Below are 24,797 nucleotides of genomic sequence, written 5' to 3' on the forward strand. Positions count from 1 at the left end.
AATTCTTAATTTTTGAAACATCTTATGACTCTTGTACAAATATAAAACTATTTATCATCCTGTAACACCACATTATTTAAATCTCTGATAGAAAATCACTGATGTAAAACTTTCTAATGGGTCACATGGTAGCTCACCTCTATTCTAGAACAGGTTCAACCAAAAATAGAAAAGAGCTCTGTGTAGTCAGTTGTCAGTTTGGTACAAACACTTCCTGCAAATTACAATATTTTTGTATGAATTTTGTGTCGGAACTGATGGTGGTACCATTGTAAAATGTCGTAAAGTCTTAAATAAAATCCTAGAATAAGGTACAACGCATTTTTTTTGGAGTTATATTGTTGTTCGAAATACTACCGCTATGATATACAACATGTGTTTCTACAGTAATTGAAAAACACGCCATCGTATTCGAAGCGGTACCGCTTCTAGACGAGACGGTAATGCATTTGGCGGCAAGACACCGGAAACAACAAACCATTAAAAAGTTTAATCTGTGGTTTACTAACAGAAAATATTTCAGTGCACTGATCTTAACAGTAATTTCGCATCTTATCATCTCTCTTGTAGCGCTAACAATAGTTGCAATGGACGCCGGTAAAGTATCATGACAAGCATGTCTTAACTCGCAGACCATTATATAAGAGTATTTATTTCTCAGTGATACATTATATGTAATAACAATTGTGCATTGCTACTGACATTGTAGACACGTATGTTACAATAATTTTTTATTGCTAGTAGGTTTTGTATGGACGACTATTGACAAATTAATACTAGTTTTTCATAAAAGAAAGGGTGTATCCAAAGTTTCCATGTAGTTTAAGCTTCTGAGAAATCTGTGTCATTACTTTTAAATACAGATTGTTTCCTTTCTATTCTCAAACAAAAAGACCCAAAGAGTAGCTCTAAAAAGTAAGCTTAATGGTTTATTACGTGATATCTGGACCGCTAAGCTTCATGGCGATGTTGGCCACTGGGGCATTACCTATTACGTTGCAATGTGTAAAGCATGTTGAACATCGCGTACGATCCATTCAAAACCTGAAAAAGACATTCGCATCAAAATTTTATCAAGTGCTTAGAATTTTGAATATAAATTATTACTATCAAATTGTATAACGATGATAAGAGCAGAAATTTTTAATCAAAATTTTGATTCAAAAGAGACAAATCATTATTAAAAGCGTAAACAACTTTTAACAAATGTTTATGGTAGAATGTTACCTGGCATAACCAACACACTGACGTAAAAACTTGCACATTTTTAAAAAGAATAGTCTCCTTCAGCTGTCGTTTGACACATTCCTTCACATCTATATTCCAAAGAATCCTTTTCACATAGCTTCACCTGTGTATTTTTACGGAAAAAATGACGAGTAAACTGTGCCTTTACAGTTTTTACTCTGTTTACAGTGGATTTAACAGAACGGAATATTTTGGCATGAGTTGAGACAAACGCTAGTGATAATTATTACTAAGAGAGAGGCGTTCCATTATCTATACTGGTGGAATTTGCAGCGAGTATTCAAGAAAATTCGCTTATGTTTCATCTAATTTTCTTGATAGCACATGAGATTCTTACTAGGACAAGGCAACGATTAACTGCTTTATTTAGATAACGAGGAACTCTAACTTTTGTTGCTGATAACGAAATTAATTTTTTGTTTTCAAATGAGGGTGATGTATCAGCGACATGAAAAGCAGATATCCTTCTGTGAATGACGATAACTCGCTTTTGTAGAAATCACATGTTTATACACTAATCGTATTTTGTACCCTGAGATTTACCGTCCGAAGAAATTAATATTCAAATTAATGTACGAAAAAGAGGAAAGTATTAAAATCTAGTTCATCGACGTTATTAAACTTTTAACAATATTTATAGTCTTTGTTTTTCGCCAAAAGGATGAAATATTTTTAATTTCGGTACGTAACCATATTTTCACGATTTCCATTCAGTAATGTCTTGTGAAGTGATTTTGTGGTAATCACTTAAATCTGTCCACAAAAACCAATTAAAGACACTTCCTGGCAGATTAAAACTGTGTGCCGGACCGAGACTCGAACTCGGGACCTTTGCCTTTCGCGGGCAAGTGCTCTACCAACTGAGCTACCCAAGCACGACTCACGCTCCATCCTCACAGCCTTACTTCTGCCAGTACCTCGTCTTCTACCTTCCAAACTTTACAGAAGGTCTCCGGCTCTCCAGGCTGTGGCTACGCCATGTCTCCGCAATATCCTTTCTTTCAGGAGTGCTAGTTCTGCAAGGTTCGCAGGAGAGCTTCTGTAAAGTTTCGAAGGTAGGAGACGAGGTACTGGCAGAAGTAAAGCTGTGAGGACGGGGCGTGAGTCGTGCGTGGGTAGTTCTGCTGGTAGAGCACTTGCCCGCGAAAGGCAAAGTTCTCGATTTCTAGTCTCGGTCCGGCACACAGTTTTGATCTGCCAGGAAGTTTCATATCAGCGGATACTCCGCTGCAGAGTGAGAATCTCATTCCACCCAAAGACCATTGTTACGGTAGGCTTATGCAATGTCAAGTCACATTGATGTGATCACCTGTCAAAAGCCCGAATTACAATGTTTTGCAGCGCAGGCCGCTGCGATAGAAACAGGATGAGGATTGTTGAGGTTCTGGAAGATGACGACTAGTATATGGAGCCACGCCGACTTCAGTGGCGTTTCCAGATGCGATATTCCTTGTTGAGGACCCATGACGTGAACAATCTGATGGAGGTGGTCCCACAGAGTTTCGACGGGTTTAAATCCGGGCATTTAGGTGGCCATGGAAATGTGGTAAAGCCATCCTGGTGCTGTTCGAACCATAATGTACCATAAGAACTGCGTGACATGTTGCATTGTCATGCTAGTAGATTCCATCGTGCCAAGATATCAAATGGGTTCAAATGGCTCTGAGCACTATGGGACTTAACATCTGTGCTCATCAGTCCCCTAGAACTTAGAACTAGTTAAACCTAACCAACCTAAGGACATTACACACATCCACGCCCGAGGCAGGATTCGAACCTGCGACCGTAGCAGTCGCGCGGTTCCGGGCTGCGCGCCTACAACCGCTAGACCACCGCGGCCGGCCGTGCCAAGATAAAACAAACTATATTTATGGGTGGACACGGTCCCCAAGGGTAAAAGCATACTTGTGTTGATCCATTGTGCCTTCCAGAAAACTAAACTCTTGAAGGTGATGCCGTCCATCCTGGACCTTTCTCATGATGGTCAGAGGTTGTTTGCCTTCAGATGTTTCACACCATACAGGAAAATGGCTATTTGTCCGATGGAGCATAAAACATGATTCATCTGAATCTGGACGTCCAGTTGCGATACTGTCGTGCAAACTGTAGCCTTAGTCACTGAAAATAACAGTCATCATTGGTAAATGGAACAGGCGCCAGTTGTGGATGCCCACATGAAGCAACATTGACTGAACGATCATTGAGGAGACACTGTTGGTTGCCCATTGATTCATCTGTGTGGTCAGTTACTCAACAGTCTGCACATCTATTCGCCAGTGCACATCTCCACACATATAGCTCAGCACCGTCCTCTATGGCTCTTAGTGCACCACACTTGCCTTGGCGCTGGTTCTGGATAGCGTCATTTTGTAATGCACACTATGCTTTAATTATAGTTGCGCTTAGTCACTTCGGAAATGCTTCCACCCTTGGCCTAAAATACAATTATTACGCCCTTTTGGACGTTAGATAAACTGCTCCACTTCCACATTATGACAACGACTGCACTGTCTTACTCCGTAAAAAAAACAAAACAAAAAAGAAAATCTGCATAAATCACAAAATCCTACGAATTACCTCATAGTTTTGTAATCTATGTTTCTTTTTCTGTAGAAAAAGTAACCCAGAAGCTACAAAAGGATTATACATTCTTTTTAGTCATTCACCTCATTCATCTCAGTCCTAAGAAAAATAGATAAGTAAAAGAGAATATATATATATATATATATATATATATATATATATATATATATATATATATGTGTGTGTGTGTGTGTGTGTGTGTGTGTGTGTGTGTGCATGTAGAAAATCTAAAATTGGTCATTTCCCTTCTCATTTACTTACTTATTTTTCCTAGGATTGAGGTGAATGACGTGAATGACTCTATGAAACGTGGAATCCTTTTGTAGGTTGTAAGTTATTTTTTCTACATAGTTTTATTTTATATTTAATCAGTGGTCAGTGGACACATCAAGCTGACTTTCAGCCTTGTCCTCTGACTGGCAATCACGTTGTTTCTACTAGTTATATTTATGATACAGATTGGATAATTAGTTATGAAATAATATGAATTTATATCAGAATCACCGCTCAGTAGTGAAACTCATTTAAAATCTAAAAAAAATCGTAAACCTTCAATTAATTATTTTCCAGATCTAAATTCCACATTTCTTGTAGGAAATCTGCATTTCTTCCATACTTCACATAGAGTGTGCTCAGCTTTATATGATCAAATAGTGATGAAACAATAAACTGATTATTTTTTCGATTCGTTTGAAATGTGATGAATATGGAGTGAGGCATATCAAATTCTGCTGAGCTATAGGAGTTCGTAATATCTACCTCAAACTTCTTCTTCCCAGTCAATGCAGCAACTTCCACAGTTCGTAGTTCTTAAAATGATATTGGAATTTTTGAAATATTCAAAATATTTTCTCATTGTTCAAGCTCAGAACTAGATTCCTCTTTAGCTATAGGTACACAAATTTCCATACGTTCTACAAGTCTACCATCATTTGGAAGAGTGTCTTTCATTTCAATTTTAGGACCATTGTAATCAGCCCGTTTAAGAATAGCACATGCAGCTCTTGAGGGCTATGTAAATATTACAGAAAGATCCCCCTCCCAAATGACCTCTTTATAAACTCTGAAAAATCCACCATGCATTACAGATGGACTAAGATGGACTAAGCACCTTACATTTCTTCCTCATTATTTTTCCATTGTTAAGCATATCATCTTCCATGGCTATTTTATGAGTAAGAGACGAAGCCAAATCCAACAAAATTGATGATGAAATAAAAGGACGTTCGGTTCTATATAAAATATTATTTTCTTTCCTTATGGTTATAAAATCGAATAGCTTTTCAACATGTTTATCAATAAATATTTTATTAGATGTTCTGTCATATTTTAGGTTCTATAATCCATCAGTATTAAATATCCTACTCTGAGTAAGATTAGGATGTACTCAACCATGACCAATATAGATTTTAGTTTCGGTAGCCTTAGTAGAAACATTTAAGCTATATTTACTTTTCTCACTAACAGGGAGTGAGAAAAATTGATACTCTTTGCACATTTAATATGGACAAAATTTTACAAAGCCATTTATAAAGTTTGGAGTTAATTAAATTCTTATTTTCATAAGTTTCAGTCATTTCGAAATCCTGAATAGGAGAAAAAGGCGAATATATACACGATAGTGTGGTTCATGGTTTATTCGTCCACCAAATTTAGAATTAGGTTTGAATGAAGCAATAATCAAGTTTCTCACTGAAAGTGAAGCGAACGAGGTGGCGCAGTGGTTAGACACTGGACACGCATTCGGGAGGACGACGGTTCTATCCCGCGTCCGGCCATCCTGGTTTAGGTTTTCCGTGATTTCCCTGAATCGCTCCAGGCAAATGCCGGGATGGTTCCTTTGAAAGGGCACGGCCGACTTCCTTCCCATCCTTCCCTAATCCGATGAGGCCGATGACCTCGCTGTCTGGTCTCCTTCCCCAAACAACCCAAACCCAACTGAAAGTGATCTGTATGTTTCACAAACATTCCATTAGCTGACTGAAATTTACACTATGTAATCAGAATTATCCAGCAACTGGCTGAAAATGACCTACAAGTTCGTGCCGCCCTCCATCAGTAATGCTGGAAATCAGTTTGGTGCTGGCCCACCCTTAGCCTTGATGACAGCTTCCACTCTCGCAGGCACACGTTCATTCAGGTGCTGGAAGATTTCCTGGGGAATGGCAGCCCATTCTTCAGAAAGTGCCGCACTGAGGAGAGGTATCGATGTCGGTCGGTGAGGCCTGCCACGAAGCAAGCGTGACAAAACATCCCGAAGGAGTTCCATACGATTCAGGTCAGGACTCCGTGCCGTTCAGTACATTACAGGGACGTTATTGTCGTGTAACAACACTACCACAGGCCGGGCATTAGGAACAAGTGCTGGACCATGCTAAGCGATGCAATCGCCATCTCCAAATTGCTCCTCAACAGTGCGAAGCAAGAAGGTGCTTAAAACATCAATGTAGGCCTGTGCTGTGATATTGCTACGCTAAACAACAAGGGGTGCAAGCTCCCTCCATGAAAAACAAGACCACACGATAACACCACAGCCTCCGAATTTTACTGTTGGCGCTACACACGCTGGCAGATGACGTTCACTGGGCATTCGCCATACCCGCACCCGGACATCTGATCACCAAATTGTGTACCGTGATTCGTCACTCCACACAACGCTTTTCCATTGTTCAATTGTCCAATGTTTACGCTCCTTACAGAAAGCGAGGCGTCGTTTGCCATTTAGCGGCGTGACGTGTGGATTATGAGCAGGCGCTTGACCATGAAATCCAAGTTTTCTCACCTCTAGTCCAACTGTCATAGTACTTGCTCTGGATCGTGATGTAATTTGGAATTCCTGTGTGATGGTCTGGACAGATGTCTGCCTATTACACATTACGACCCTCTTCAACTGTCGCCGGTCTCTGTCAGTCAACAGACGAGGTCGGCCTTTACTCTTTTGTGCTGTACGTATCCACTTCACTATCACATCGGAAACGTTGAACCTAGGGATGTTTAAGTGTGTGGAAAATCTCGAGTACAGACACAAGCGAAAACCAATCACCTGACCACGTTAGAAGTCCGTGAGTTACGCCGAGCGCCGCATTCTGCTCTCTCACGATGTCTAATGACTATTGAGGTCGCTGACATGGGGCACTTGGCAGTAGGTAGCAGCACAATGCACCTAAAATGAAAAACGTATGTTTTTGGGGGTGTCTGGATACCTTTGATCACATAATGTTTGTCGATTAATTCGAATGGAATAATTTTAGTAAAATCATTAGCAAGTCTTTTCATTAGCAAGAATTGTTTGGCCACCAAATCGAAGCACACATTCAATGCTTTTCTTCACATCCATATGCAGTTTTACATCACTTTCAATAGTAACTTCATTTAAAATATTATCTGCCTTAATGTGAGTACCTGGCTTTTTTGAATGAATAGCTTTCTCTAAGATTTTCAAAGTATATTGTCCACCAGGAATTTCTATTGCCTCTCCACTGCAAAACAATTTATTACTTTTGGACATAATATATAGTGTTAAAAATAGAACCAGCTGATGTGACATCACTGTAGCTGTCTCCATCTCAATTTTTTTATAAGAGCAGATGGCTTACTACTAATTTACTAATAATGAAAATATTATTAATCAAATGAAAACTGATAAGAAACCTAAAATAAGAATTCCAGAGAAGAAATGAAAACATAAGCTTGAGAAACTTATGCCTAATTCTAATTTATGAGGAATGATAGGGCCAAGTGGATATGAAAACAACATTAATGGTTGACAACTATCCTCTAGCTGTGGGAGAGTTTATACAAATGTGTAACCAAGTGGGAGACAAAAATAACGAGAAGATTATTACTTTTACTGAAAATAGTGATGAAGCCATTCCACTACACCAAGGTCAAGACAACAATTTTCTTGTAGAATTTGATGTTTTCATTTTCGAAAAATTGGTGGAGAATGTTTTACTAGATGTAGAAACAGTGGGAAAGATTGTTTTTATTTAGCTCAGACATATTCAAAAATACCAAAACAATTAGTGAGAAATAATCTAATTTTCTAAATATACACTCCTGGAAATTGAAATAAGAACACCGTGAAATCATTGTCCCAGGAAGGGGAAACTTTATTGACACATTCCTGGGGTCAGATACATCACATGATCACACTGACAGAACCACAGGCACATAGACACAGGCAACAGAGCATGCACAATGTCGGCACTAGTACAGTGTATATCCACCTTTCGCAGCAATGCAGGCTGCTATTCTCCCATGGAGACGATCGTAGAGATGCTGGATGTAGTCCTGTGGAACGGCTTGCCATGCCATTTCCACCTGGCGCCTCAGTTGGACCAGCGTTCGTGCTGGACGTGCAGACCGCGTGAGACGACGCTTCATCCAGTCCCAAACATGCTCAATGGGGGACAGATCCGGAGATCTTGCTGGCCAGGGTAGTTGACTTACACCTTCTAGAGCACATTGGGTGGCACGGGATACATGCGGACGTGCATTGTCCTGTTGGAACAGCAAGTTCCCTTGCCGGTCTAGGAATGGTAGAACGATGGGTTCGATGACGGTTTGGATGTACCGTGCACTATTCAGTGTTCCCTCGACGATCACCAGTGGTGTATGGCCAGTGTAGGAGATCGCTCCCCACACCATGATGCCGGGTGTTGGCCCTGTGTGCCTCGGTCGTATGCAGTCCTGATTGTGGCGCTCACCTGCACGGCGCCAAACACGCATACGACCATTATTGGCACCAAGGCAGAAGTGACTCTCATCGCTGAAGACGACACGTCTCCATTCGTCCCTCCATTCACGCCTGTAGCGACACCACTGGAGGCGGGCTGCACGATGTTGGGGCGTGAGCGGAAGACGGCCTAACGGTGTGCGGGACCGTAGCCCAGCTTCATGGAGACGATTGCGAATGGTCCTCGCCGATACCCCAGGAGCAACAGTGTCCCTAATTTGCTGGGAAGTGGCGGTGCGGTCCCCTACGGCACTGCATAGGATCCTACGGTCTTGGCGTGCATCCGTGCGTCGCTGCGGTCCGGTCCCAGGTCGACGGGCACGTGCACCTTCCGCCGACCACTGGCGACAACATCGATGTACTGTGGAGACCTCACGCCCCACGTGTTGAGCAATTCGGCGGTACGTCCACCCGGCCTCCCGCATGCCCACTATACGCCCTCGCTCAAAGTCCGTCAACTGCACATACGGTTCACGTCCACGCTGTCGCGGCATGCTACCAGTGTTAAAGACTGCGATGGAGCTCCGTATGCCACGGCAAACTGGCTGACACTGACGGCGGCGGTGCACAAATGCTGCGCAGCTAGCGCCATTCGACGGCCAACACCGCCGTTCCTGATGTGTCCGCTGTGCCGTGCGTGTGATCATTGCTTGTACAGCCCTCTTGTAGTTTCCGGAGCAAGTATGGTGGGTCTGACACACCGGTGTCAATGTGTTCTTTTTTCCATTTCCAGGAGTGTATTTAGACAAGGTGATACAAATTTAAATCATATTTACCATGAGTTTGTTGATTCTGATTTAATGGTTGATGATTTTAATGAATATTGTCGTAAAGGCTGGAATGAAAATCCGTTCGCATTTTTTTAGTGATGTACATAGCAAGGAAACCTAATGGAAGAAAATACAGATATCAAATTATAGATTTTTTGCAACAAATGAATGTTAAATGTAAAAGCTGTTTTATTAAGATGTTTTTGACGATAGTAAATGTTGGCAAAATATGAGACAGAAGTTGTTAAAAATGCTAAACTAAATGGAAAAAAATTTAAGAATTGGAGAAAAGTATTAAAGCTTTAGAGTCAACAATCAAGAACAGAATACGAAAAATATAAGAAGGAAATCAGCCTGTCACTAGTGTAAATGTGTAGGTAAATCAAGGAATTGAAGGATTAGATGAAAATGTTCTGAAAGCTATTGAAGCAAATAGATAAGTTGAAGAACAAAGTATTCCATAGCATCCTACCACTCATCAGTCTGAAGAATTTGGAGGTGTACCAAAAAATTTGACAGTGTGAAACTCCACAGTTTCATTAAACATTAAGGGAATGAAAATACAGGCTGCACGCAATAAATAGGAAGGAGAGGAAGAGAAATAAAAAAAAGGACAATGAAAAGAAAGGAGAGAGTGATGTTAAAAAATAAATATAAGTGAAAGAATTTTAAAGTGTATTAACTGTGTGAAGATAATTTTTTTGTATTAAAACCTGTTGGCACATTCAAATTTGTTGATTCCTTGCCAGTTCAGTTCAGGTTGAATGTTGTCTCAAAAGCAAATTTGACCTAAAAGGTTTATTGCTTTTTTGCAAAATTCTGACTTCTTTATATTAACTATTACACCTGATTTCTCTGTTATCGAAAGTATTATTTTGTTAACATTTAATGTTCATTCCAGTTACATCTAGTGACAAGTACATAATCTATGTCAAATTTAGCCTCTTCCTTAAATCTTCCCCTAACATTAAAACCAGAGCACGAACAAATGTTATATCCAGTACATTGAGACAAAATAAAAGCTGAATTTTTCTACAACACTCAGATGAATCAATTTGCCAGTATCCTGTAGTCAAATCTAAGCTAGACACGACTTCTACTCCAGCGAATTTCTCAAGTAGCTGTCTAAAATTTTGTGGTTGTCATCGTTTTGGACGATAATCATTAATGTTTCTCACATGCAGAACGATTCTCTTCGTTCACTGTAAAAATTGGACTGTTTTAGCAATATTTGGACCATTTTATGATACCAGTATCTGGAATTTTGTGAGTCTTTCTAATACTGAAGCTATGTGGAACACCTGACAAGAAATTGTCCCTAAAGGGGAATCCTTTTATTGCAACTGGATAAGTTGAGGAGACTTTATTATACCCAAGCATCAAATGTGACAGAATTCTCTTCATCATCAATCATTTCCATGTAATGAACATTTTTAATGAAATTTATAGTTTCGAAATGTTAGTTAAACCCACGTGGTTCAGAAAGATGTAAACACATAATTGGAGTGTATTTTTTGCTCTTCCAACAAATTGCAATTGAGTATTTTATCGTTAATTTTCAGGTCAATGGTGCCCTTACTGAGCTTGACTACCACATAAAAATCATACAAAAAAATCATTATGACAATCAAATCTGTGTTTTAGTTTGGTACTTCTATCAGAGGTAGTTCTACAATGTGACCTTGACATTCTACTATAATAAATACAAATAATCACACATTTTCAACTTTTACATGTGAATTTGAGACAGCTGGCGTGAAGATACTTTCACAGTTTCTATTTTCCTTGCTCTTGTCGAAAATAGCAAATTTAAGTGGGAACAGTTTTAACCATAATACACATATATTATTTTATATTTGCTGACAACAACACCAGTGGTGAGTGGGACAAAACTGTAAGCCACTTGCTGATCAGCAAACTCAAAATGGACACCTTCTTATCAGCATTTCCCAAGAAAAACCGCCAAACGGCAGTACGTTTTGAGATGTTATTTTGTTTTATTTTGACAAAAAGTTTTGGCATTTCTACATGCCATCTCCAGGCTCCATATGCAAACTGGAACCATCGTTATCGGGATACCATGAATGCTACAAAGATAACAAAAACAGTCAGGCGTAAACTAACAATGCTATATGACCCTAATGAGACGTGATTCTCTAACACTTTCTTGACTGCCCATGTTTTCACTAACCTTCAAACAATTTTCATAGATGATTACGATAGTACCAGTCGAATAACCGACCAGCTTCACCGTTTCCAACATTCTTGTTCCTGGTGCAGAGCCACAACAATATACCCTTTGTCGAAGTCCCTCAGTTCACCATATATCCAACTTGTATCTTCCTAGACTGTATCCCTGTGCGATTCAGCTCCAACTATTTACTTTACTAACTACACTGCATGCTCTTAACTCCACCAGGTGGCCATCACTCTCTGTGTCGATAGTGATCGCAATGTTCTAGTGATCAGTGTCAACAAATATGCATAGACTAAAAGAAAACTTCAAAGTGAAAGAATATCAATGACAAGATTTGCTGATGACATCGCTATCTTCAGTAAATTGTAGAACAATACGGGATCTCCTGAATGGAATGATTAGCCTAATGAGTACAGAATATGGACTGAGAGTAAATCGAAGTAGGACGGAAATAACGAGATATAGCAGAAATGCGAACATTAGGAATGATGATTACAAGTAAATGAAGTTACTGAATTCTACTAGCTAGGCAGCAAAATAATGAATGACGGACGGAGCAAAAGCAGAGTAGCACTGGCAAAAAGGGAATTCATGGAGAAGTCTACTACTTTCAAGTTCTATTTCAGGCTGGAGATCGTGTTGTGATATTATGAAAAAGTTTTTCATATCATGGCTTGCGCTCAGTCGTTCACCTTATCCCTAACACGAACATTGATGTTTTATTTAGTATTCTCGATTAACAAGTGTTCAAAAATGGTTCAAATGGCTCTGAGCACTATGGGACTTAACATCTGAGGTCATCAGTCCCCTAGAACTTAGAAGTACTTAAACCTAACTAACTTAAGGACATCACACACATCCATGCCCAAGGCAGGATTCGAACCTGCGACCGTGGCGGTCGCTTAGTTCCAGACTGAAGCGACTAGAACTGCTCGGCGACAACGGCCGGCTAACAAGTGTTGTTGTTCTTATATACCTTTATAATGAATATACTATGAACTTCCAGTCATCCAAGATGACATTGGCCATGTACAAAGGGCTGCCTACATATGGCCCTGGCTTTTTAACCGCTCTATTGCAACTTGCCGTTAATTTATCTTACCTTAATCCCACAGAAACGCTGTGTGACTATTTGGAACTGTGAATGAAACACAGCAGTCAAAATCCCTTGTTTGGTAGCTCTACGAAATCTAATGCACGGTGAGTGACTTAAGTTGAATATGGCGTACCTGAAGAAACTAGTGGATTCTCCGAGCGTTTTAGCTATTCGACATACCACTCACTGGAGAAGCAGCTCTTTTCTGCCAAATATCAGGCGTTGTAGTAGTAGAATAGTCCCAAATTTGGAATTTTTGGGAAATCCTGTTCCTACGTCTTTTTAGAGTCAAGGGAGCCCCACAAAAGCTTTACTGGACTTAGGACGTTAAACCAATCGCACATTATTGCTAAGACAAATCGTCGCAGCCCAAAATTTGCAAGCATAGAGCTTGTTTATCTTGGCAAGTCTGATGACCTGACCTACATGTACGTTGTCCCTATTGATACGCGAAGCATGTACAGAGCACTGCGGCATAAGGCAGAACTTTCTTCATCTCACCTGCAAGAACGTCTCCTTGGACAGCTTGTACGTTTTTCCCACAGTGAATTCCAGAGGTCGTCTGGCCGCCATAGAGAAAATAATCAGGTTGCGCCTGAACCGAGTGTCGCAGTCCACCCATCCACAGCTGAATGCCGAGTGCAGCAGTTTGTCACTCTGTAATGCACATATCGGTACTTATAAGCACAAACAGCAGCTGACACAAGCCAGTATGCTTCAACTAATAGATAATATTGTTTCGTGATTTTCATTGATACATTAAAGTGCTCGTAAAACAAAGCTGAGTTAGCGCTTGCAAATACTATTAGATGTCTAAGACAGTCATCTTGGCCTTTCTTAAGAGAATAAGTACTTATCATTGAGTACGGGTACTTATTGAAATGTGCTGGAATTACGCAATTTACTTTGAAATAAATAATTTCTGTAGTTAGGTTTCCGAAACACTTCAGTCTGGTTTGGTGCCATAGCGTCTGCTAGCTCTCCAAACACCACAGAATTTTTCCTGCATACCAGCACTGGCAGCACACCTGGAAGAAAAGATATTATGCAGAAGAGATCGGCTCGTTAATCGTGCTATGAGAACTGAGTGGTAAGAAAAGTCACGTTCCGAGTTCCAGTAACAGTCTGACACACAGTTTTAATCTGGTAGGAGGTTCCAGAACAGCTCACTCTCTGCTGTAGAATAAAAGATACATTCTTGATTCAATAACCACCCTGCAAGGCTTTACCCTATTTGAATTTTCCACAACATGTTTTCCTGTGTACACGTTATCCGTTGTAAAAAAACATGATCAGTGCTGTTTAAGGCGATATTCTTTAATATAAATTCACCCATCAGTGCGAGAATAATGGTTCACGAATGGGAAACAGGTAGATGTGTGTAATAACCACCACAGTCTATGAATAGAAGTTTGGCACATGCAGTCTGTTAACAAACAAGAGTATGCCATGGAGGCATAGGTGTAGTCTGACAAGAGCTTTCTCTTCATATCATACATCTCTTTTGATGATCGTGGTACTAAATATAATTATATTTGGCCCACTAAAAACATACACCTACCCTTCATCTGACGAGCAATGTCGACGATCGCCACATCCTCAGTTATAATTTTCTTTCAGAGGTTACACAGTTTTGTTTTTATCATTGATTCAACACTGACCTTCCGCGTTGCTTCCACTTTGTCAGCAGTGTCATACTTCGTCTTTTCTTGGGGGGGGGGGGGGGCGGGGAGGAATTCATTTGTGTGTATATATCCACGTGAACCATGTCTGAAAGGTCTATTATGTTCTGATTGAGTATTCAGTAGCAATATCGAATATTTTCTTTACTCAGTGTTTTGTGGCGGTCGGTGTGCATGAGCAACCAGAAATGTGCCAGATAGTAGAAGAAATGAGTGTTACTATCTGGTAGTCCTGGTAGATAGTTCAGAATACGCAATGTCTGAGGTAAAAGTACAGGTTTGCCAGCCCGCTGTGGCAGAGGAAGTTGACCTTCAGTTGAATAGAGAGGCAGGATAAACGGTAACTTGAGTATCAGGTATTCCTGCCATTACCCAGGATAAAGCAGTTCCAGCTGGACTCAGTTTGTCAGGCTCGTTAGTAGAATCGGAATGCGTAAATGCGTATGTAGAGATAGTGTGTAAACTGTCAGGATGACGTCCCCGGCTTGCTTTGACATAGCGGAGACAAGGGCTAATACGACACATCTTCTGCTTAATTTACTCATGCATACTTGATGGATGTTCGAGGGCACTGACAAGGGAGTTAAGGAACTGAAGAAAGAATTTCATGAACAGAAAGAGGAGAGTCAACCTTAATCTGAGGAACAAAATTAAATGTCGGATGAAGTAAATAGTTAGATTAAAAAAAAAATTGACAGGCTTGGGCCAAATACTCATGGATTCAGTAGTTACAAATATGAAATCACAATACAATCTGTTGAAAAGAATGTTTCAATGAGTTGGGTAGAAAATCTTGATAAAACCGTCGATTTATGTCAGGAACTGGTTGTTCAAATTAAGAGTATGCAGAGTAATTTCGAACCTATAATCACAGAAAGCTACAGCTCCACTGATGTTCAAGACAAGATTATCGAGGATGAAGTAGTTAGTCAGAACCAAGCGTAACCAGTGTGGGTTAGAACGTGTGAGAAGAGCAGCAGAGTTTGAACCATTTCTGTGAAAGCATCAACGACAGCGTAGATAAGAGTAGCGATGGTTGTGACCAGATCTCATATAAAAGATCCTACCCGTGGCATGGCAAAACGTAGAGGCGCAATCCGAACATACAAACGAAATTAGTAGCTCTACTGAAATCTTTCGTGTTGCGATTTAGACTGTACCAAGCGGCCTGCCTGACTTAGAAGGTTGTGACGGCTTGAGAGTGCGTGTTCAGGCACGAAGTACAAACATATTTAGTTCTGAAAAGGTAGGCAGGGCCTTTCTTGCAACTTTTACGCTGTTTGGCAGTGTTTAACAGACTTCAGGAAATGAGTGGTTGCCCACATACAAAACGTCACGGACACGAGAGGAGAGTGGACGTTACTCACTCAAGAATGACCATTCTCGTAATAACATGGCGTCTTACTCAATGGATAATGTGTTCGGGGGAGGAATGAAGAGTTCTATGCAAAACCAGCGTAAATTCTGCCACTAAGACTATTATCTGTATTCGGAACTGAGCTCTAGTTGACCAAATTTTAGCGAGAAAGTGGAGGTGAAAATAACGTTGTAGCCTTTCGATTATTTGTAAACAGATGAATGTATGAAAGGGATGTGTACAGATAAAGATACGTAACGTTCAGAAGAAAGAAAGGAAGGACAGGTAATAAGTATGATTACCTCAAATAGATTTGATAGTTGGGCGTAAAGTGCTGGTAAGATGCCATAGACTATCAAAGTAATATAGACTTCTGTCTAACAAGTTCTTTGATATCTGTGCTGGTCCTCTTCGCTTTAGGAGCATTGTGAACAGGAATGTTGTACAAACTGAGATCCTGCTCACAAGGAAGTCATGTATATTACGCAATGTATTCAATCAAAAAGTCCTCATAAAATGAACAGGTGTGCATAAATTTTGTGTGGGTTATTTCTTTTGAACTACAACCATTGACTTTAGAGGTGGTAATTATTGTACACTTATTTCTCTTTCCTTTCTTTCTATTAGAGTTTATGATAACCAACACAAAGCTTGTCCATGTTGTTAATTATCATAATTATGTGATTAACCTCCATTTGTATTTATATTATGTATGTGAGGAATGTTCGTAAAAGAATGGTTATGACAAATGACTCCATATTGTATTTTGCAGAGGTATATAGGATTTAATTTGATGTAGTATTTTTTGAGCACCCACGCAAACGTATCACTAAAGTATATGATGGTAGCAAGAAGCATCGATAGAGTTGTTTCCGTTGTTTTCTAGGTAGGAACTAAGTTAGAGAGGATTATATAGGATATAATCATTGGGAAATGCAATGTAACAACGGCGGGACCAGAAGGAGAATCAACAATTTTGCTAACACATTATTAATAGATTATCTTATGCTAACTTGTGTTACTTGTTGTGTTTCTTTAAATGAGTAGCAGAGAAGAAAATCCCTCGAAAATAGGTGGACGAGTACTGCCCGGCTGATTGATGGTGTTACCTCTGAATGATCCGAGATTCTGTTGTAACCGGGAGCACATGTCCCATGTTCCACATTCTGTTACATTAACTCATTTACTGAGTGTATATGATAAGAGGAAGAAGTGAAAATGGACAGACCTTCGCACTACGTGTGTTTATTATCAGTGACGCAAGAATCGTTCAGCGAGGAACTAATGAACAGAACTTCCAAAGTTAGAAATTGGCAAGAACTTCAGATACCGTCCTAGTCCCCATGGTACATAAAAAATACACTCGCTCTATTATGTTGCATTGTCAGTGATGAGTGAATCTAAAAACAGTGTTAACAGATACGACTGTGCAACAGTGTTTATATCTCTTTCAGTAATAGACAGTCACATTATATTTATTTGAGTGAGCAATATTCTCACCTTTCCCAAGGTGAACGACTTCAGTCTGTAAGAACAATTCACTTTTTTTGCTATGATCATTAATCCCTATCGGCAGACATCCAACTATGTCTTTTTAGAATGTTTTACTTCTACTCATTATTTACAAAACCAATATCTAATAAGTGTATGTTTTTGGATGAGGTCTGTCTTTAAAAAAAGACAGTTTAGTTTTTTATGCCAAAAATGTTTCACTGTACTTGAAGTATCTTCAGTGGGATTTCATTTTATGGCTGTTACACATAAAGAATGTTCTTTACTGTTTTATACACATAAATAATGGTCTTTAGAATCGTAATAACAGGTTTCTGAAGAACATATAAAATTATGTATTCATACATTTTTACCACATGATGAGGTTCTCCTGATGTATTATATTTTTATAGTGTCTCTTTTCTTTCACAGTTTGTCATCTGCAACCACATACAACTTAATGTACACAAATTATTTAAGCAAAAATTACGATCTGGAAACTGTTACAGTTGTGATTGAAATTAATTAGTTCTATGGAGAAGATTGTGTGTGTGTGTGTCTATTTACATTATGTTTCACTTACGTTTTATTTTTTTACTCATCCTCTTCACTGTGAAGTTCTGTATATTGGACTGTTACTGCCACTGTCACTGTTTCACTGTTTGCCAGCTGTAAAAACAAGATGCAGGCAGTGGAACAGTTAAAGGTGTAGAACCAAGATGGCGGACAGTGGAACAGTTGAAGGTGTTCCTGGTGGTTGTTTTGAATAGTATTTGTGTGTGTGTGTGTGTGTGTGTGTGTGTGTGTGTGTGTGTGTGTGTGTGTGCGTGCAAATGTATGTGTGTGAAAAAGGGGGAGAGAGGGAGAGAGAGAGAGAGAGAGAGAGAGAGAGAGAGAGAGAGAGAGAGAGAGAGAGAGTAGGCTTGAGGGTTTTTCATTATAATTTCGTTGGTTTTATCTAATAATTCTCTGAGGGTGGAGAATAGAGTTCTATTACACTGAGCTTTGTATCCATTTATTATTTGATTTTCTTCAACTATGGGTTTTTGTATTTGATAGTTTTCTTCAATTAATAGTTTTTGTGGGGGGCTGTTGCTGCATTTAAGAATTTTCAAGTTTGTATTGATGTATATTGGGCTATTTTCTTGTCTGTGAGGTGTTCAGCAAATGTGGAGTGACAGCTGTGCACAGTCAGATGATTAAAATGCATGTGAATGGTTGTGCTGGTGGTGGGCACTTTCCTGAGTATGGATAATTGGTATTGGTTGTTGTGTCTGTACATTGTGACATCGAAGATACTTAATCTTTTGTCGTTCTCTGTTTTTATGATGCAAAGAATTTGCCAGAGTGATTAGGGAAACTTGAAATACACGGAGGGCAAATACACGAGCAATGGAGAAAGAGAAAGAAACAGTGGGCGGTATGACCACAGTATAAGGTTGGTATGTGGATGATGCTATCAACTTCGTATATGTCGAAGGAGAAGACAAAATAGTTTTTGCAAAGTATCAGAGGCCATACTAAATGGCAAAGACTACGTCGCCAGTAAATGTCAAGATTCAGTTGACGACGAGAACGATAGCCGTGCATGTAGGGCTGCTGAAACCTTTTCAGGGGAGTCCGAAAGTTATTCCAGGGACAGAAGATGCCGACAGCAAACGGAGAGTGGGAAGAGAGGTCTCCGAAGATAAAAAAGAGATTGAAACGGCAATGACGAACTCTTGTCGATTTAGGCCTTGGAGATAGTCATTTAATATTCTTTCTTAAGTCAGGTATATATTTAGTGCAATTAGTGTAAGCAGCTGTGGACCAGCAATAAATTTAAAGGGGTGGAATGTAATAGGTATTCCTGCCATAGGTGAAGTGCACAGAATGGTAGGTCATGCGGTTCATAGCGGGACTACTGATCTTCGTCGGGGCGAAAGCGTTAGGGAACCAGCATCTGGAAGGGGGACTGCTGTTCTCAGGAAGACATAGTGACCACCAGTCGTCGCTGGGTGATACAGATGGTGTTCAACGAATCGGAGATGCGTAGCGAGTTGAGAAGTTTGGAAGAAGCATTCGACAAATTCCCTTATGGAACGAAAAAACAGGGATTCTCAAAGGAAGGATCGGTGTATAGAAGATAGTACATGGAGCGTGCGAAATATTAAGGAGTATTATGAACTAGGTACTGGGTGTTATTCCACATACGTAAAGGAAGATGGGTTGGATCGACGCTGGAAGTCGGCTTATGAAACCAAATTCGGCACTGCTGATGAGGAAGACATTCGAAGGGTGAACGACGCAACAGAATAAGTCAAGCAGTGAGCAGAAGGGAACAAAGCCGTGAGAGATTGGCACATTACGTAGATTGGAAGTTTTTAGAAGGACCTATTGAATAACACGCGACTATTGCAACCACTGGAGAAGTAACGTGTTGTGTCAGAGGTAGTGAAGAGGCAGTTAATCAGAATAACGGGGAACTACAAACGGAGTAGTAGTGACAAAATGGTTGCAGACCGTAGATGATAGCGTTTGGGAAGCGCGAGGGAAAGCAATAGAATTACAGGAGGCTGTGCAGCAAGTTGTGAGAGGCAAGATAGGGGTAAACTTGCTGTCGGCGAAGCGGTATTTAAAGGATCTAAGGAAAGCACAGAAGGTGTGCTGAAGTTGGGGTTGGTTTTAGAGCCCGAGAACAAAACCTTACATTTTTACTTCAAGGTAGCCACAGATCGGTGAGAAATGATGGAGCGGGAGTTTACATTTCCATTTCTACAACAGGGGCAAGGAAACAAGCACGTTCCGAGTGCTACATAGTTCATGCACATCCTGTCAAGCGGGGGATGTTGAAGAAATTTGTTAGAGTAAAAACGCAGCACTGTGTATGTAGGCTGTTTAGGTTTTTATGTTGGTAGCGCCATGTAGCGCTCTGTATGAAAATCACTGACTGTGCTGTGTGCAGTCTGTGGCTGGTTGGCATTGTTGTAATATTAGATATTGTAGTGTTGGGCAGTTGACTGTTAACAGCGCGTAGCGTTGCGCAGTTGGAGGTGAGCCGCCAGCAGTGGTGGATGTGGGGAGAGAGATGGCAGAATTTTGAGCACGGACGATCTGGACGTGTGTCCATCAGAAAGAATAAATTTGTAATATTGGATATCATGAACTCATATATATATATATATATATATATATATATATATATATATATATATATATATATATGTGATGACTTTGGAACATTATTAAGATAAAAACATTGTTTGTTCTCTATCAAAATCTTTCATCTGCTGACTATGCCTATCAGTAGTTACTGCCTTTAGTAGTTAGAATCTTTTATTTAGCTGGCAGTATTGGCGCTCGCTGTATTGCAGTACTTCGAGTAACGGGGATTTTTGTGAGGTAAGTGATGGCCCATATGAAACGTCCCCTTAGAAACATTATAAATGACTGTGCTTAAACTGACACACAATATTTTTTGCGCAACGCAATCTGACTTTCAACAATACAAAAGAATGTCCCTGACTAACAATAACCTATAACTTTCATTAATCATTTACCTCACAAAAATCTTCGTTACTCGAACTACTGCAATACAGCGAGCGCCAATACTGCCAGCTAAATAAACGACTAACTACTGAAGGCACTAAGTACTGATAGGCGCAGTTATCAAATGAAAGATTTTGATAGAGAACGAACAAAGCGTTACCAACATAAAAACATAAACAGCCTACTTACAACTGTTATTAATTGCGGAAGACAAGGGAAGATATTAAGAAAAGGAGGATGAACAGTTGCAAATGTGCTACCTAGGGAAATCACAGTGTGTCCAAATACAGTAATAAGAGGGGGGCTGGATTCCTGCAAAGTAAATTGCTAATGGGACAATAAGAGGTAATAAAGAAGTGATTGAGCAGGAATTTTAATTTCACCAGGTCGAGGTGCGTTAGTTCTACTCTACCTTTGTCAAAATTGTAGTAAGGGCTACTTATTTCGAGTAGGGGAAGCTTACGTCAGAAAAGAGGCTAAAATGAAACGTGACGGGTTTGTTAAGTGCGAGATAACGGAGCCTACTTTGCGTCTGCCCACCGTGATTTCAGCGGTAACTCACCTGAATATTTCTCAGCGTCGTTTGTTTTGGCAGAGGAGCCCATGAAACTGCTACCTGCCGCAAATCTAACAGCTTAACTCTAACTGTAGTGCCGGAATTAATGTAGTCTATAAACATGCTTCTGAAAAAGCAGGAGAGATGAGTCTCCTTGGAAACGTCATTGCGGCATGTAAATTTATATTGGGAAAATCAATCTCGGATAGAGACAACATTGACTGCTCTCATACTACCCACCGCAGCGTCACTCATTCTGCTGAGCGTGCCCTTTTTTTAGTACGTATAAGACGAAGCAGAAGACTGAGTTCGACACAGATGTCGTTCAGTGGGTTGGATACACGAAGCATAAAAGCAGCAGAAGAAAGATGAAAGCACAAGGGGCTAGTATTAAGAATAAATGATTAATTTGAGCTTGTAAGTTATGAGAGTTAGAAGTTATTGTAAGTTATTGTGCAAGAAGCCTAGTAATGAAATAAATTCCACGATGAGTTATGGATCGGGGCAAGAAGCCCTGTAGAAACTCGTAACATTAGGCTATAGTGTTAAGGCAACCAATTATTAGAATAATTCTTAAGAGGCAAAGCGGGACCAGTAGTACCGGTCACCAGGGACTCTAGAGTAAAGGATAACCTAGTTTGTTACACCCGAGGGACCGAGTGTTGATAAAAAGCAGTCAAACTTAGCATATCGACCTTATTTAGTCAAAAAATATACTAGAGCGGAAGTGAGGTGCAAAGAGTAAGCCACAGGCAGACAACATTACCGACGGTCGTTGCACAGCAGAGCCAGGTGGACGCAGTATAGCAACAGCAGACGCTGCAATACACTGGCGGAAAGACAGAAGCCTTTCCTCACTTGCCACCGCAGAAATGTTTACTAAAAGCGTAAGCCCTGAACGGACTTAGTCTGGAGGTATAAGTACTCAGCCATTCATGTACTAAATGGTTCTCGTCTCAATATCAAAGTCTGAACCACAAGAGTGTGGCATCCGGAGCGACATCACAAAACACAGCATGGTGTTCGCTGTTCGTCAACGGGCCCTGAGTCACGAGACCAGCCGCCACCGGAGCAGAGAGCCAACTGCTCGCTGCCGCCGTATCGCCAGCGTCGTCGCCGTGCTGTTACCATAGCCGCAGCCGGAGACGTCGCTGACAAAGGTACTGGAGTGACACCACGCTCGACCCCACTGTCTGCTTTGTCAGCAATGCCGCACGTGTACGGATTCGCATGTGAGGTAACTGTACGCCTCTACCAAGTTGTTCCTGATGTACTGCAGCCGTATCCAGCCACTGTCCGAGGCGTCTGCAGATACGTCTTAGCTGATCATCGGAGCTCGGTTCTAAGCGGGGCTCATCACTGAAGACAATTCTGCTACAGTCATTTAGATTCCAGGCCGAACGTACCTGCCCTAGTATCAAGACGTCCTGTTTTTATTAGCCCTGCCAGCTGCGTGGTGATAACGTGTTCAGTTCATCCATCTGAAACCAAAGTTTACAGTCTTGCGTGTTCTGTAGCTGTCTCTATGACCATCAATTTGCGATCAGTTTTCATAACTCCATTGTGGGGAGTCGTTCTCCTCTTTTTGGTGTATGTCAGCAAGAGCAATAAATGCTAAATATATTACGACATGGGGCATCGTTCCCATCTTTTTGGTGTATATCAGCAAGAGCAACAATCGCTAAATATATTACGACACGGCTGCACTGCCTCATGCAAAAGCCAAAACACCAACACGTGTACCAAGCCGGAACTCGAAACCAAAACCTTGCCTCGCATGGCTAGTCGTTTTAGCAGCAGAACCGTCCAGGACGGCACCACGACCACCAAGTCTGGCAGTCCCTCGTTTCACTTCAGTGAATTTTATTCATTTCATATCCGCCTCAACATCTACATCTACATGGGTACTCTGCAAATCACATTAAAGTGCCTGGCAGAGGCTTCATCGAACCACCTCCACATTAATTCTCTATTACTCCAATCTCGATCATAGCCCACAAAAAAGACGAACACCTTTATCTTTCCGTGCGAGTTCTGATTTCCTTCATTTTATTGTGATGATCGTTCGCCGGCCGAAGTGGCCGCGCGGTTCTGGCGCTGCAGTCTGGAACCGCGAGACCGCTACGGTCGCAGGTTCGAATCCTGCCTCGGGCATGGATGTGTGTGATGTCCTTAGGTTAGTTAGGTTTAACTAGTTCTAAGTTCTAGGGGACTAATGACCTCAGCAGTTGAGTCCCATAGTGCTCAGAGCCATTTGAACCATTTGATGATCGTTCCTCCCTATTAGCTCGGCGCGAACAAAATATTTTCGCCGTCGGAGCAGAAAAATAATGCTTGAAATTTCATGAGAAGATTCTGTCGCAACGAAAAACGCGTTTGTTTTAATGATGTCCATCCCAAGTCCCGTATCATTTCAGTGTATTCTCTCCCCTATTTCGCGATAAAACAAAACCTACTGCCCCTCTTTCAACTTTCTCGATGTACTCCGTCAATCCTATCTGGCAAGGATCCCCAACCGCGCAATAGTATTCTAACAGAGGATGGACAAGTGTAGTGTAGGCAGTCTCTTTAGTACATCTATTACATTTTGTAAGTGTCCTGCCAATAATATACAGTCTTTGGTTAGCCCTGGCCACAACATTTTCTGTGTGTTCCTTCCAGTTTAAGTTGTTCGTACTTGTAATTCCTAGGTATTTAGTTGAATTTACGGCCTTTAGATTTGATTGATTTATCGTGTAACCGATGTTTGACGGAGTCCTTTTGAGCACTCAAGTGGATGACCTCATACTTTTCATTATTTAGGGCCAACTGCCAATTTTTGCACACGTAGATATCTCTTTTAAATCGTTTTGCAATTTGACTTTACTAGTCGATAAACGACAACATCGTTTGCAAGCAACCTAAGACGGCTGCTTAGGTTGTCTCCCAAAACGTTTATATAGATGAACTGCAAAGGCCCTATAACACTACATTGGGGGACGCCAGAAACCACTTCTGTTTTACTCGATGACTTTCCGTGAGTTACTGCCAACTGTAACCTCTCTGACAGGAAATTACGAATCAAGTCACGTGACTGAGACGATATTTGAGAAGCACGCAACTGCAGTACAAGCTGCTTGTGTGGTTCAGTGTCAAAATCTTCTGGATATCTAGAAATACGGAATGAATTGGAAATCCCTTGTTAATTGCACTCAGTTCCTTGTCAATAGCACTACCTCATGGCAGGGTAAATGGGCTCCCCATTGTAGTGCTAATCTCAAATATCCCGGAAAAGAACCTAGGGAGAACTGATGATAAAGGGACAATGTACTAGTAACTTTCTCAAACAACTCGATTGTCTTTTCTTCCCATTTGGGTAGTTTAGGCTGGGCAAGCGCTGAGGTCTGTATACTTACCTGTGCCGTTACCATCTGCCCGATGACGCAGTATAACCCGACCTCAAACAGGACGTGAGGCATTGCGCTTATGATCTTCAGTGCTTTTATAGTGCCTCCGACAGTCTGCAAAAGCTGAATGTGCACAATTTTTATAAATTAATTTGGATTTTATTA

General features: G+C 40.7%; 1 protein-coding gene across 1 annotated transcript; it reads right to left on the reverse strand.

Moving 5' to 3' along the window:
• Positions 1–942: 942 nt before the first annotated feature.
• LOC124612517 (odorant receptor 43a-like) lies at positions 943–24,749 on the reverse strand. The gene is made up of 3 exons (XM_047140771.1): positions 24,642–24,749; positions 13,134–13,289; positions 943–1,044 (listed from the first exon to the last, which is right to left on the reverse strand). Exons 1-3 carry the CDS (start codon positions 24,702–24,704, stop codon positions 985–987), a joined length of 279 nt encoding a protein of 92 aa, XP_046996727.1. The 5' UTR covers positions 24,705–24,749; the 3' UTR covers positions 943–984.
• Between the last annotated feature and the right edge of the window lie 48 nt (positions 24,750–24,797).

This window comes from Schistocerca americana, chromosome 4 (genome assembly GCF_021461395.2).
Source record: "Schistocerca americana isolate TAMUIC-IGC-003095 chromosome 4, iqSchAmer2.1, whole genome shotgun sequence".
NCBI lineage: Eukaryota > Metazoa > Arthropoda > Insecta > Orthoptera > Acrididae > Schistocerca > Schistocerca americana.

Coding starts and splice junctions, on each gene's coding strand:
- LOC124612517 (XM_047140771.1), bottom strand. CDS start 24,704: ATGCCTCACGTCCTGTTTGAGGTCGGGTTATACTGCGTCATCGGGCAG. Junction 13,290..24,641: donor GGCAGATGGTAACGGCACAG/GTAAGTATACAG, acceptor TGTGCATTACAG/AGTGACAAACTGCTGCACTC. Junction 1,045..13,133: donor CCAAGGAGACGTTCTTGCAG/GTGAGATGAAGA, acceptor TGTCTTTTTCAG/GTTTTGAATGGATCGTACGC.